Genomic DNA, 15635 nt, shown 5'->3' on the forward strand with positions numbered 1-15635 from the left:
CAGGTCTTGTTGGTGTTGGGTCTCTAGATTCTGGTGGAGTCATGTTGGTCTTTCTATTGCTGAGTGAGCTCTTATTCTGTCTTCTTCCCATCTCTTCTTCCACTGGGTGCAGGTGGGGTCTTTCTGCCTCCACTGGTCTCCTTTCCTGATACTGAAGCTGGGGATGCTGGAGGGTGGGGTCTGAAGCTGGGGACAACAGAGGGTGGGGCCTGGAAGGACTGATGCCTTTCCTGTGTGGACAGGTCCTCTGGATGCCAGGAATGGCCCCTGGAAGATTGAGGGGGTGGGTGATGGGCGGGGGTGGTGTGGTCCCATGGGGGCCCCAGCTCACCTGAAGTTGGGGATGCCAGAGGTTGGGGTCTGGAAGGACTGATCAAGAAAGCCTATTTTTAAATGAAGAGATTAAAAGGGGCTCAAGATAAATTCACTAACATTAGTGAAGAAAACAAAATTATCTAATCATCTCTTGAACAAGGAGACTAAATTAAGGAAACTTTGCTCAAAATAAATTTTTCAGGACTACATGTTGCAAGATTTCCTCTTGAATTCCAAGTCCAAGAGTCTGAATAATGTTGATGTTGGAGAAGGAGGAATGCCAAGTAGTGAGACTCTTGGGATGATGGCCATGCTCTGCATGTGCTCCTGGCAGATGCAGAAACAGTTACCTCTTCAGAGCATGAGCTGTGGTGATCACTGCTGAGAGAGAGTGCTACAAGAGGTTGCCTTAACCTGAAGGAGCTGCTGGCTTGGCCTCTCAACCCTGCTTCATCAGGAGAAAACATTTATCTTATTACTACATACAACTAGAAAGTTCAGATTAAACTAGACTGTGAGTAGCTTCCTAGACATAGTAAGGAAGACATAGAACATACCACTAAGAAAGTAAGCAAATAATACAGTGGATACTTCATTTTCACAACTGTTACTGTTCATTTTAGGCTAGCATCCTGCTTCTGGATCCTAAGCCAGAGGGAAAATGTTTAGTTTCCTCTTCCCTATAATCAGTAAATTCAGATAAAACAGCCATGAGAGGGTACTCCTCCTTTCCTGTTCCCTCACTTGGTGAAAATTTAAAAAGACCTTTTCACATAGGCAGCAATATGGAGCAGTCACAGCTGTATTCCTGATGGGAGTGTAAATTTCCATAGTATTTTCCAAGGATACTGGGGCAGGGTAGAACCAAACCAAATTCTGTATACCACTTCACCTCAGAATTCTATTTTAAGGAATGTAGTCTAAGAAGAGCCAGAGATCACACACAAAAAAGTGTATTTAAGGAATGTTCACTATAGCCTTGTGTATAACAGAAAATTTGATAACTGCCAAAACAAATGCAGCACAGTAAGAAATCTGGCAAATTCTTTGGGCTGGAGAGATGGCTCAGCAGTTAAGAGCACTGGCTACTTTTCCAAAGGGCCTGGATTCAATTCCCAGCACCCACATGGCAGTTCACAACTGTCTATAACTGCAATCCCAGGGGGATCAGATACTCTTATAAGACAAACGTGCAGGCAAAACACCACTGCATATTAAATATATAAATAAACATTGAAAATTTAAAAAAAAAGGGGGGATTAGGTAAGCCCTTAGAATCAGTCACAGTATTTTGTGTAGTTATCAAGTAGTTTGGGCAGTAGCCATAAGCCATCCACCTAGGCTTGTTTTGGAGACTATAGAGAAGAGTTATAATTAATGAGAAATGGAAGAGTATTAAAATACTAAAAATGCTACTGCAGAGCTTATGTCTACCGAGAAAGGACTCAGAATAAATACTTCAGTTTATTGGTATTTAATTTTGAGTGATGAGGTTATAGGTGATTTATATTTTCATTGTACTTTGTTATATTTATCTGACCTTTTTACATTGTCTTTGTACTCTAAAATTAAGGAGAGGTGTTCATACAGAAAAATAAGAGAAAACAAGGTTTGTGAAAGTAAATTCATTTGATTTTTAGTTAGTGTTTTCTTATTATTTTTCTATGAGACATTAATTTAATGAGCTTAGCTTGTAGTTTACCACTGGGTGTGAGGGTGAGCACCTGTGGTCCTAGCACTCAGGAGGCTGAGGCAGGGGGATCATGAGTTCCAGGTCAGGTTGGACTACACAAAGGAAACACTATCTCCAATATACAGACAGATAGATTAAAAACCAAGACAACAACAGAGTGCAATTTGCCATTAATATGCCATTTTAAAACATTAGTGTTAGCAGATTTAACTAATGGGTGAGATTTAAACATTGATGCAAAAATACAGCCATCACTTCAAAGGGGACAGAGTTTATTCTGAAGCCAAATATGAGCCACTGTGACCCAGGAACACCGATTTAGGTCTTCCCAAAATTTATGTTGCAATGTGGTAAAAGTTTGGTGAAATTTATGAGAACAGAACAAAAAGCCACAAATCAAGGTACTTTTCACATGCATTGGTGGAACCATGAGGCTAAAACGAACTGAGAAAATCTCCGCTGTAGGCCTCAGATGCTATCTGATGACATTCTTAGCCTTTTGGTTGGTGGAAGCTAGTGTTCTTTTTAAGTTAATACATTCCAAGAGGCCCTACCTGTTAGTCACCAGGATGTTAGATTAAACACATGAGTGGTCAAGGGAGGGCTATTAAGGGGGCCGAGGAAAGCCCAGGAGAGGTTTTAATTAGGCTCCGAACCTGCAAATACTCTTAGCCAGATCACTGACCTTGTTGTGGATTCAGTGTCAGGTGGGGTTCCTTCCAGGAAATTTCATTCACAATGTCACCCTAAAGTCCCTGTACTGGAAGAGAGAAATAGCTTTACTTTATATATCCTAGTTGACAGAGCATTGAAAAGAGAAAAGAATGTGGTGGTGTGGCCCTGTTTTCTAGACAGTGCTTCTTGTGTAGACATAAAATTTATCTGTGGTGCATGGTGTCGGGGCTGGAGTGAGTCTAGTGTTATCTACAGTCATCGTGTAAAGCTCTCACTTAGAGCCTGCTTGTTCACCACCAGACAGGGGCACGTGCTTTCTCTGGATCCAGTGAGGATATCGGTAATGAAAGCATTATTACACTAAACAGAAAGTGTGGCGTGGAATTTTGAGGCTAATTTTGAGGTTAAAAGTAAAAAAAACAAAACAAAAAAATGAATGACACCTTTGTTTTCTTCATCTTCAGGAAATCAGACAGCACCAAAACCAGCAACAGCCCCCCCAGGCGCTTCGTCTGTGCTGTTTGCAACCGCAGTGCACGCATACCGATAGTGAGTAGCTGGCGGAGGGCAGGGAACCATAGGACACAGTTCCTGCCCTTTCTCAGAACCCATGCTCTTCGCAGAATAGTTCCCCAGCCCTTGCCTGGACAGAGCCTTAGATGACGTCTTGTCTGTGTTGTTAGTGTTCGGGCCCTCCACAGCAGCTGAAGTTCTTGGGGATACTGTGGATAATAGGTAGATGTTTGAAGAATAAAGAAGTAGAGGCTGGGTGTGGTGGCACTCATCTTTAATCCCAGCACTTGGGAGGCAGAGACTTCAGGATCTCTGTGAGTTCCAGGACAGCCAGAATTATACCAATGAGAGCCTGTCTCATAGAAAGAAAATGAAGTTGCAGGAGAGCTTTAGATTAAAAACTGCCAGCCTCTGACCATTCTAGAGGCCAATGCCTAATTGTATCAAAAAAGAGTGCTGGCTTAGAGGGATCCTGATATCTGTTGTTTTCTTGCTTCAATAGCATAAATGGCCAATATACAAAGCAAGGCAAATTTGGAGCTGCCGTCCTGGGGAACCACACAACCAGAGAGGTGAGAAGCCCACATTGATTCATACTCCATATCCCAAGTACGTGTCTGGTTTTTATCTGCCTGATCTGGCTCATGTGTCAGAGGAAGAAGAGTGGCTGCTAATGATGACTCTGAGTGTGTAGGGTTCAGTAGATGGCGTGTTAAAGCAAGTGCAGCTGCTCAGTGTTTGCTTTAGATGTTTTCTTTGTGATGGTTCTAGTGTCAGAACTGGAGAGCTTTGGAGGAAACTCTTTGTACCATTAGCACATTGCATCTTTATGCCCATGATAATGACCAATATTTATCCCTTGCAAGTCTAAAAACAAGGTTGAGCAGTTGATCACTGTAGTTTAGTTAGGGTGAAGTATAGTGGATGTCACTAAATGCCCCTAGGCCTGACTTCGTTGAGTTGGTACATCCTGCCCAAATACTACTCCAGAACATTGAGTTAGACGTCATTGAGCTAAACATAAAAAATTCTCTCATTTCAGAGGCCCAGAGAACATGGTTCCTGCTGCTCTGCCTCTCTCAGCACAAAGCTAAGATTAGGTACCCATGGTGACTGATTATAGTGGACCACTCAGTAAGACACACAAAAACAGGTATAGGAAATTTGAAACACAAGTAAGTGGGACTTAAATATTAAGCCACAAGTATTACTACTAAGCTCTCAGTAGCAGTTATTAGTTTTTCATCTGTGATCACACCCTCACCTCTTTCTTTTCCCATTCAGGTTATTTGAACAGATCTGGATATACAATTTCAGTGGTGAATGCTTTAGTATATAATTCTAGGAGATGAGATACTTAAAACTATCACATCATTGTCACACCTAAAAAAGTAACCAGTACATCTTAATCTCAGGCTCTACCAGGAAGTATTCAAATTTCTTTGCTCTATTATTTTTCTTCTTGTACATCCATTTGATTCAACATCTAATAAGGTTACCCATTGCAGTTGGTTCCTGTGTCCCTTAAATCTTCCATCAGGAAGCAAATAATGTCTGGCTGTCTCCTGTTTTGTGTTTTAGCAGCTGCTGCTATGATCTGGGCCTATTAATTCGTTAGAGGTAACAATGTGGCTCTTAGAACTCTAGTTGTGAGACATCACTGTGCTTGATGGCCAGAAAGAGGTAGTAGATTGGAGAAGCAATTAAAAAGAAGCAGGTAAGGGGCTGGAGGTGTGGCTTCGTGACTAAGAGCAGCAGCTGCTCTTCCAGAGGATCTGAGTTTGGTTCTCAGCACTCATTGTGTCTCACAACTGTCTGTAATGCTAGTTCAGGGAGTCTGATGCCCTCTTCTGGCGTCTGCATGCATCAATGCATAGACATACACGCAGGCAAAGCACCCGTACACATAAATACATTTCGGGAGCTGGGGAGATGGATCAGTGATTAAGAGCCCTGGTTGCCCTTTCAGAAGACCCAGATTCAATTCCCAGCATCGACATTGTTGCTCACAGCTCTTTGTAACTCCAGTTCTAGGGGATCCAGTGCTTTCTTCTGGACTCAACAGGCACCAAGCACAAGGTACAGACATAGTACACAGATATAAATGCAGACAAAACACATTCATATTAAAAAGCTGATAGCTGGGTAGTAGCACACACCTTTAATCCCAGGATGTGAGAGGCAGAGGCAGGAGGATCTCTGTGGGCTCAAGGGAGATATGGTTTACATAGGGAGTTCAAGGCCAGCCAGGGCTTTACAGTGAGACCCTATCTTAAAAAAGAAAAATTACAACAGCTATATTGTAAAGTTCTTTGGATTAACAAAACAAAAAACCTAAAAACCTCACTGGAGAGCTGTAGAAATGATGAAGGGAAGATGAATTAAGATCTTAGAGGGAAAAGCCACCAACGAGATGCATATCGCTGGTTTTAGGTGTAGTCTAGACAGCAGGTATGATACAAGCAGACTGCTCAGGAGGAGAGACATTGACAGGACTGGAGAGTCTGGCAGCTCTACAGTTTCAGGAGGAGAGACATTGACAGGACTGGAGAGTCTGGCAGCTCTACAGTTTCAGGAGGAGAGACATTGACAGGACTGGAGAGTCTGGCAGCTCTACAGTTTCAGGAGGAGAGACATTGACAGGACTGGAGAGTCTGGCAGCTCTACAGTTTCAGGAGGAGAGACATTGACAGGACTGGAGAGTCTGGCAGCTCTACAGTTTCAGGAGGAGAGACATTGACAGGACTGGAGAGTCTGGCAGCTCTACAGTTTCAGGAGGAGAGACATTGACAGGACTGGAGAGTCTGGCAGCTCTACAGTTTCAGGAGGAGAGACATTGACAGGACTGGAGAGTCTGGCAGCTCTACAGTTTCAGGAGGAGAGACATTGACAGGACTGGAGAGTCTGGCAGCTCTACAGTTTCTCTGGGGACTTTGTTGAATTCAGGGTGGCATAGAAGTCCAGGCACTATTCCAGTCAGAACAGTTTCTGCATGTCTGAGGTACATAGGAGAAACACTTCTACAGGGAGAGGACCTGCACAAGTAGCAACTCTCTTCCTCCTTGTATTTGCTTGATTTTAAACTTCATGGGAAAGCATCTAAAGAATTCAGCTGAAAATCTCTGTTGAGTAGAAATTTAAGATTAGAGACTGTCTAGGCTTTCAGCCAGAAGCTTGGAAAGGTCCTGCCTGAGAATCAGAACAACTCAGAATAAATTGATTCTTAAAAAATTTTAAAGATGACTGATAGCTGGGAATCCATTATAGGATCGACCCAGACCCTCTGAATGTGGGTGTCAGTGAGGAGGCCTGGACACTCTGTCGGGCCTATGGTAGTGGATCAGCATATCCCTAGTACACGAATGGACTTTGGGAGCCCACTCCACATAGAGAGATACTCTCTCAGCCTAGACACACGGGGGGGAGGACCTAGGCCCTGTTCCCAGTGATAGGACAGACTTTGAAGATCCCCTATGGAAGAACTCACCCTCCCTGGGGAGCAGAAAGGGTATGGGATGGGGGTTGGTGCCGAGCAGGGCAGGAGGGGAGGGACAGGGAACTGGGATTGACATGTAAAACAAGCTTGTTTCTAATTTAAATTAAAAAAGAAAACAAATTTTAAAGATTTATTTATTCATCTAATGTATATGAATATCCTGCCTGCATTGTTTCTGTGCACCAAGTGAGTGCATGGTGTCACAGAGGAGAGGAGAGAGCATCGGATCCCTCGGAACTGAGGTCAGGGTAGTTGTGAGCAACATGTGGGTACCAGGGATCAAGCCCGGGCCCTGTGTAAGAGCAACAGCTGTGCTGCTCCACTGAGCCAACCCTCTAGCCACGATAAAGTGATTCTTAATAGATGTCTAATCCTCAGAACCATTTCAGTCTACAGTTGAACTGTGCTGATCAACCCTTCACTTTGAAAAATAAAATAAGATCTTACGTAAAACCACATATCAGCCACAGCTCCCCTCCCATATTTCTGAGGACAAATTTTATTTTAAAAATATTTATTTTTAAATTATTTTTAGTTATATGTAAGTATTTGTGTCTGCATGTGGAAACATGCATACGAGTGCAGGTGTCTAGGGACCAAAGGCATCTGTTCCCTGGAGCTAGAGTTACAGATGGTTTTGAGCCTCCTATCATGGATTTGGGGAACCAAACTCAGGACCTCTAGAAAAGCAGCAAATGCTCTTAACCATATGTCTTTAGACCAGAGGGTGAATTTTAATTATCTGGATGTTTGTGTTTGTTTAATAGTATACATGCATAATCTGGGAGTTTGGTCCTGTGGTCCTCCTTCCCCATTTATAAGAAAATCTGTGATGCTCAAGATCCTTTTGTAAAATGGCAGAGGCTGTGCGTGTACACCCTTCCATATACATTAGTCATCTCTAGCCTATTTGTGCCATCTAATAGATGTAAGTGCTCCATAAGTAGTTTCTAGATTATTTAAAGGATATAAGAAAAAAGTATGTTTAAATCTACAGGACTGAACCCATGCATACAGAGACTGATTGTGACTTATGTTTTTTATATATAAAATTTTGAAGTTTAACATTTTAAGTACATAGTTCAGTGGCTAATTTGCTTATTTTATATTTTTTTATGTATGTGGGTGGCTTGCCTACATGTCTGTCTGTCTGTGTACCACTTGTGTGCCTAGTGCTGAAAGAGGACAGAAGAAGGTGTAGGGTCCCCTGGGACTGGAGTTACTGATGGCTGTGAGCTGCCATGTGAGTGCTGGGAATTGAACTCAGGTCCTCTGGAAGAACAACCAATGCTCTTAACTGCCAAGCTGTCTTTCTAGCATCAATCCGGTGGCTTTATGTACATTCACAGTGCTAAGCACTCATCACCACTATTCTAATTTTTTTTACCCATAATTTCAAACAGAAATGGTCCATTAAGTGGTAACCCTCCATCTCCCCTACCCCTACTCCTCCATAACCTCTAATCTGCTGTGTCTGTGAATTTGCCTGTTTTAGATACCTCATGTATGGGAAGTCATATGACATTCATCTTTTTGTGATTGAGTTGCTTTATTAGATCAGTACCCTCAAAGGTCATCCACGTTTTTTCTTACCCATGATCTTTCTAAGTCCATGCTGTAGCCCTGTGCTATAATCCTGACCCCCTGTGTGTAATCCTATACTAAGAAAAATACCAGTAAGAAATAAGGACAAAATAAATTTGCAGACAAACAAAAGTTGAGAGAATCCATTGTCAGTAGATTGTTACTATGGGAAACTTGGAAGGGAGTTCATTAGGTAGAAGGAGGTACATGTCCATGTCTTCTAGAAGACATGGAGCGAATTCATAGATGCACTATCCATAATGGTTTCAGACTAGACACTTGAATAGCCATGACTAGGAGAGTGAGTAAATAGATTGTGGTATATTCATATAGAACAATAGTAACAGACAATGGAGAACCAAGTACTGGGTAAATTAAGTGACAAAGCTTAGTCTATATTAAATGAAAGAAGCAGGACAAAAATCAAGATCTATAAGCCATTTGTAGTTGTTTAACTATAGTGAACTTGACCTGTGGCTGAGTCATAGTAATGTTTCCCTGGGGTAGAGAGAGAGATTATTGATAGGAAGGGCAAGAGGGAGCTATTAGGATGTAGGAAACACTGGCCTTTTCTCAATGTAGCTGGTTGCAGCATGGGCACATACACATGTGAAAATTCGCTGAGCTGTACACATATGATTTATGTGATTTTTCCCCCCTCAAATTTAAGATTTGTTGTTGTTGATGATGTTGGTTGGTTGGTTGGTGTTGTTTTGTTTGTTTGTTTTTGAGACAGAGGTTCATTCTATAGCTCATGTTGAACTCAAACTCATGGCAATCCTCCTGCCTCGGCCTCCCAAATGCTGGGGTTACAGGTGTGTACTGCCAAATCTGGCTTGCATTTTCTGTAAAGCATCCAGTCACCGTCTCTTAGTTACCCCTCATATGAATGGAAATGACAACAAAATAAAGCTATTTTTAATTATGATTAAGGAGCAAGGCCAGAGTAAAAAGGGGTTAAATAGACAATAAAAAAATGTTATTTCACAGACTGAACAGTTTTGAGACTTATAACTGTATGAAGCATAGCTTCATGTCTTACTGATGACCCTGTGTTGCCATTAACCTCTGTTTTCTTTTTCTGTCTGTTGTATTTGACTACAGTATAGGATTCTTCTTTACATCAGTCAGCAGCAACCAGTGACTGTTGCCACAGTTCATCTGAACTTTGAGCTAATGGTAAGTCCCTCATACTGGAATCACTAGCTAGCTCCCTTAGGTTTGTGAGAAAGATGGGCCTGAACATTCCTGATAGAAAAGGAGCCTTGGCTCAGGTCTGGACAGCAGTAAGCAGCTTTTCAAAGGTCTTCTGGCTCCATTTGGGAACGTGAACTTACAGTAGGGTGGGGGTGGGGGGGCTCCTGTTTGCTACCTCTCTGAGTCCCCTGAACCATCCCTCCTTTATGAGCTGGGACAGCCAGATTTACCCATGTGCTGCTCTGCTTGAATTACCCAAACTTTCCTTTTCTTTTCCCAGGTTCGGCCCAATAACTACAGCACCTTTTATGATGACCAGAGACAAAACTGGTCTATCATGTTTGAGTCAGAGAAGACTGCTGTGGAGTTCAATAAACAGGTGACGTCTTACTACTCTTTTCTGTGCAAAGCCAGAACACTTGTTTGGAGTCTTCCTTATTTAAGTTATGGCAAAACCATAACTGCTATGTGTTATTAATGCAAGGTAAAGAACCCACTAAAGAATAGACGTTCTTACTGATTGCCTGAGGAAGTATTTAAAGGGCAAATGGGGTAATTTGAAATTATTTGATTAAACATTTTTCTACTGGGCTGTAGAAATAAATGGTCCAGTGTTAAAACACTTGTTGCTATACAAGTGTAAGGACCAGGGTTCTTATCCCCAGGAATCAAATAAGTGCTAGACAGGTGTGGCAGAGATGGATTCCTGGGACAAACTGGCTAGTTAGACTAACAGAATCAGGGGCTCTGGGTTCAGCTGTCTCATCTCAGTAAATACAGCAATCAAGGGAGATACCTGATGTTAACCTGGGCCCTCAGACATATGTAGCCTCATAGCCATGTGAGCACAATATACCACACACACACACACATACACACACACACACACACACACACATACATGCAAAAATCCCTACCTTTTTTGCTATACAGTTTTCTTAAAGGTACATGAGATCTGGAAAGGAAGCATTTCAAGAGACTTAAAATTTTATGAACTCATTGTAGAAAAACATCTAAAAAATGTTGGTAAAATGTTGTCATGTAAGCATAAGGATTTGAGTTCGATTCCCCAGAACTGTGTGATAAAGGGAATGTGTACTCCCAACACTTTATGGATGTGCATGCACACATGCACATGTACCTGAACACACATGTGCACCCACACACAAGCATGTAACACACACACATACATTCATAACTTTACTACCTAGCATAACACATATTAGCACATTGTATTGTTTTTATGTGTATAAGTGTAAGTATGTGTATTCCTTCAAGAGCTCTATATTTTCTGTGTTTTATCTTTCCACCTCATGAAAAATTATTTAGAAGCTTGTAATATGGATGTTTCCTGCTGTGGTTTGAATGTCCCTTTCCTTCAGAGGTCACATTATTGAAATCTAATCACTGAGGTCTTTGGGAGGTGATTATTAGATCGTGAGGTCAGAGCCTCTGTTTACTTACTGTTATTTCCTAGGTGTGTTGCTAAGCACTGTTTGAGTTGGCCTGTCTGATTTTCACAGCCACTCTATAAGACTGCAAAGCTCTTCTTCATTTTGCAAGTGGGAATAGGTAGATATATGAGATTAAGTTATTTGCTGAGGGTCAGATTTAAGAACTGGTAATGCCTGGATCTCTACCCAGACATTCTGACTCCAATGCTGTCTTGTTAGGCACCTTGGTTCCTGGCCAGATTACTGACTTTGGAATGGCTTACTTCTAAACGTGTAATCTGTTTGTTAGTTGATGCAGCTATTTGAGAAAGAATATTAGCAGTGATGGGATGGGTGTGTATGAAGCTTCAACCAAGCTTATGTGCTTGCGTTTGGACCTTGCAGGTGTGTGTGGCCAAGTGTACTAGCAGCTCTCCCTTGGGTGCGGTGCTGTGTCAGGACCTGGTTGCAGCAGAGGGTCCTGCTGTAGACACTGGAGATTCTTTGGAAGTAGCCTATACGGGCTGGCTCCTTCAGAATCAGACGCTGGGCCAGGTAAGACAGTTCATCTCCAAGTTCCCTCTATGTAAGTGGCATGAGCCTTCTGTGTGCACATGGGAAGTGAACTGGACTATTGGTCAGTAGACACTTTCACAGAGGCTGCATCAGTCTCCACAACTGCTTTGGGGCATATTCATGGAATGTTCCTGTGCAAATGAACTCAGTGCCTCCATCTGATCTCATATCTAGGTGGACACAGTTTCCCAAGGATAATTGATGTATATGTCTTGTTCTCACTGTCAGTTTTTTTTTGTTTTTTGTTTTTGTTTTTTTTTTTTGTTTTTTTGAGACAGGGTTTCTCTGTATTGTTTTGGAGACTGTCCTGGAACTAGCTCTGTAGACCAGGCTGGCCTCGAACTCACAGAGATCTGCCTGCCTCTTCCTCCCAAGTGCTGGGATTAAAGGCGTGTGCCACCAACGCCCGGCTCTCACTGTCAGTTTTAAATTTGAATATATATTTAAGAAGTAGATCTTATTTTCACCTTTTCACCATCTTCCTTTTTCTTTTTGAGACAAGGGATCACGGTGTAGTCTTGGATGGCCTGGAACTTCCTGTGTAGACCAGGCTGGAGATCACAGAGATCTGCCTGCATCTGCCTTTGCCCTCACTCCAGAGGAGTGGAATTAAAATCACATGCCACTGTGTCTAGCTATCATTTTTCTCTTAACAGACACTATAAATATTTTGGAATTGTTGTGTTTCAGTGTGATATGACAGAAAGAGCTGTATGACTTAGAAAGTTGGGAATGTATGGGCCATGGTGGCACAGGCTTTTAGTCCCAGCCCTTGGGAGGCATGTGCAGGTCGGTCTCTGTGAGTCCAGGACCTGCCAGGTCTACATAGTGAATTCCAGACCAGGCAGGGCTACATAGTGAAAGCCTGTATCAAAAAACAAAAACACAGTGGTGGGGAGCGAGATAGAGTAATAAGGCTCAGCGGCCTGGATCCAGTTTGGCCTGGATCAAATCTGTTAAACCCTTGGTTTTCCCGTTAGTGCATGGAGGTTAGTGATCCTCACCCTGCTGTCCTGGAAGGACTGTATCAGCACTAGATGAGTACAGTTACTGAATATATGTTATAGATGAAAAAGGACCTCAACTGATGGTGCCAGAAGTGTGCTGTTACCCAATTTGGCAAATCATTGTCCCCAGGGGTATTTGTGTTCAAACCTCTGACCATGATGTAGTCCCATCTTTTTGGCAAATCATTGTCCCCAGGAGTATTTGTGTGCTAATCTCTGACCATGATGTAGTCCCATCTTTTTGGCTTCTTCAGGAGCTGTGTGCCCATTATCCCTGACTCTTCCTGTTTGGAAGTGCTGACCCACTTAGTTGATTATCTTCATGCTGATTACTGGGTTTGAAACTGACTGACTTTCTTTACTTTACCAAATGGCAGGTTTTTGACTCTACTGCTAACAAAGATAAACCACTCCGCCTGAAATTAGGATCAGGAAAAGTTGTCAAGGTAAAAGCCTGTTTTGGAACTTAGCTTATATGTTGTGGCATCCCTAGCCTGTCCGTATCTTCTAAAGCCTGGAAATACTTAGTTGAAAAGTAGGAAGGGGAAAGGTGTTGTACACTGCCTTCTGTGGGAGTTGTTTACCTGGGAGGAGCTATACTGAAAAGGAGTGCATCTGATTTCTTAGACCCTCCCTTTCTCTTCCCTCCTATGGCTCTGAGGAAATTACTCCTTTGTTCCCACAGCATAATAGAGAGGTGGCACTGCTTTTCCCATCAGCTGCCACAGTGCTCAGTTCTCTCCTGTCTGACCTGATAGAGCATGAGGAGCTCTGCTCTAGATTTGAGCTGCGAATTTTGCTTATCAGTGAGCATTTTAACATACATATTTCAGTGCCATGGTGTTGGGCATGTTAGGGCATTGTGCTGGGTTCATTCATCCATGTGCAAAAGGTTTTTCATTTCATTGCCTATGGCTGTTTCTCCCAAAATCTCTGGTGACTGTTTTCTGTTAAATAGATAAGGTATGCTCCTTGAAGTTAGACAGGTCTCATGTCCAACTCCGGCTTAACACCTGTTGACTGTATCATCTTAAGCTGGCTCTTGAACCTCCAAAAGTCTATTTTTTCACTTAAGAAGTGAAGGCAATGCTAGCAATCATGGGATTAAACAAGCAAGTGGAATTATTAACCATAGAACCTGGAAAAATATGATTAATTAAAAAACCCTTGCCCAACTCCAGATATGCCAACTTTCATTCTTTTCTTTTGTTTACTTCGTGTGTGTCTGTGTGGTATATGTAAGTGTATGTGCTTGTGAGCATGTAAGTGTTCTTTTTGTCTGATGGGCTTGTCCTCACTTCTGATTTTTGTAGGGCTTCGAGGACGGACTGCTGGGCATGAAGAAAGGAGGAAAGCGGTTAATTGTCATTCCTTCAGCCTGTGCTGCTGGCTCTGAAGGTGTAATAGGCTGGACCCAGCCAGCAGATTCAGTCCTTGTGTTTGAGGTAGAAGTTAGGCGGGTAAGTGGCACTGACCTGTGTTGTGCTTGTAAACTAGATTCTGAAGATATAGATTGCTTTTGAAAAATAGAAATGGCAGGGTAGGGAGAAGGTTGGTAAAGTCCTTACCTCCAGGCAGGAGGTCTGAGTTCAGTTCCCAGGACCTACATAAACATGCTGGTATGGTGGTGCTGTTTGTAAGGACCATACATATTTGCATAATTGTCATTTACATGTATGTGCTAATACATACATGACATATGTATGTTCGTACATTTGTAGGAATTTCTAAGTGATGAGTGGTTTTTGCTGAAAATGGATTTGGAGTTCATTGTCTTGTCTTTTTTTGTGTATAAAAATCTTGTCAGCCAGGTGTGGTGATGCATATCTTTAAGCCCAGCATTTGGGAGGCAGAAGCAGTCAGCTCTTAGTGAGTTTGTGGCCAAACTGATCTACTAATGAGTTTCAGACCTGCCAGGGTGTCACAGCGAGACTCTGTCTTTGAATGTCTATAATTTCTATACTGAAATAGCAACACATTTTGTTATTACTAGGTTGAAATTTTATGGTGCCGGTGACTATAAACTATAAAATACAATACAAATAATGGATATTATTGCTACATATGTAGTAGTTACATCTTCTATAACAGAGAGGTGGTCCTCCTGATGGTAGACCCTTCTCTCTATCTCTGGGAACCCATGTCCCCAGATGCCTTTTTATTTTGAAGCATCTGCTAGATTCTCTCACTTTTTCTCTGAGCTTGAGGAAGTCATGGGTAATAATAGACAGCAAACTAGTGCAAAATTATTAATACTGACTTGGAAACATAAGCAAAAGTTTTCTACTTTACTAGTAATCAAGAAATTAGAGCTGGGCATAGTGGCACACACCATTAGTTCCAGCATTTGAGAGGCAGAAGCAGGTGGATCTCTGTGAGTTTGAGGCCAACCTAGTGTACATAGTGAGTGAGCATAGTGAGTTCATGATAGCTAGAGCTACATAGTGAGACCCTATCAGAGAGACAGAGAGGGGGGGGATGGAGGGAGGGAGGGAAGAAAGGAGGGAGGGAGGAGAGAGACAGAGGAGAGGAGAGGAGAGAGAGAGGGAGGAGAGAGAGGGAGGGAGAGGGAGGTAAGAGAGACTACAAAAGCATATGTGAGAGAGGAATAGACTGGAAGGGAAATGAAGGGGAATGGAATAGGGATGAGGGAGGTGATAGAAAGAACATCTACTAAAATATACTTTGTTTGAAAATGTCTTGTCATATCCAATATTTTATATGCTGATTAGACAGAAAGCCAAGAGGACCTTGAGTTTGAAAAAGAAAAAGGAGGGCTGGAAAGATGGCTCAGTAGTTAAGAACACTTACTGCTTTTCTAGAGGACCGGGGTTTAGTTCCCAGAACCCACGTTAGGCAGCTCTAAACAGCCTGTAACTCTGCTGGCCTCAGCAGGTAACTGAATGCAAGTACTGAACATAAAGTTATACAGGTACACTCATCTATGCATAATTTAAAAATAAGAAATTAGTCTTTAAAAAAGTAATTGGAGATTGACATGCATATTAAGTTGACAAATCTGGTAATGTTAACCCTTACCTAGCATGTCAAGGATATTGATAAAGGTTTTTATACTGCTATGACTTATGGACTAGTTCATATTTTATAAATGGAATTTAATGATTTATATAAAAGTCTTTAAAGTA

The 15635-nt window shown here is 42.1% G+C and overlaps 1 protein-coding gene across 3 annotated transcripts in view; it reads left to right on the forward strand.

Annotated features, from left to right (window-relative positions):
* Nucleotides 1–15635, forward strand: part of Fkbp15 (FKBP prolyl isomerase family member 15) — a 73269-nt gene that overhangs the window by 14905 nt on the left and 42729 nt on the right. For 2 of the 3 annotated variants that reach the window (XM_040757405.1, XM_040757403.1), the window contains exons 3-9: nucleotides 3148–3232; nucleotides 3699–3768; nucleotides 9381–9455; nucleotides 9754–9852; nucleotides 11312–11461; nucleotides 12867–12935; nucleotides 13803–13949. In XM_040757405.1, the coding sequence (XP_040613339.1) occupies nucleotides 3148–3232; nucleotides 3699–3768; nucleotides 9381–9455; nucleotides 9754–9852; nucleotides 11312–11461; nucleotides 12867–12935; nucleotides 13803–13949 (695 nt within the window). The remainder of the gene's footprint in view (nucleotides 1–3147; nucleotides 3233–3698; nucleotides 3769–9380; nucleotides 9456–9753; nucleotides 9853–11311; nucleotides 11462–12866; nucleotides 12936–13802; nucleotides 13950–15635) is intronic. The other variant, XM_040757404.1, reaches the window with a different exon arrangement.

Source organism: Mesocricetus auratus, unplaced genomic scaffold, assembly GCF_017639785.1.
Source record: "Mesocricetus auratus isolate SY011 unplaced genomic scaffold, BCM_Maur_2.0 Super-Scaffold_100014, whole genome shotgun sequence".
Lineage (NCBI taxonomy): Eukaryota > Metazoa > Chordata > Mammalia > Rodentia > Cricetidae > Mesocricetus > Mesocricetus auratus.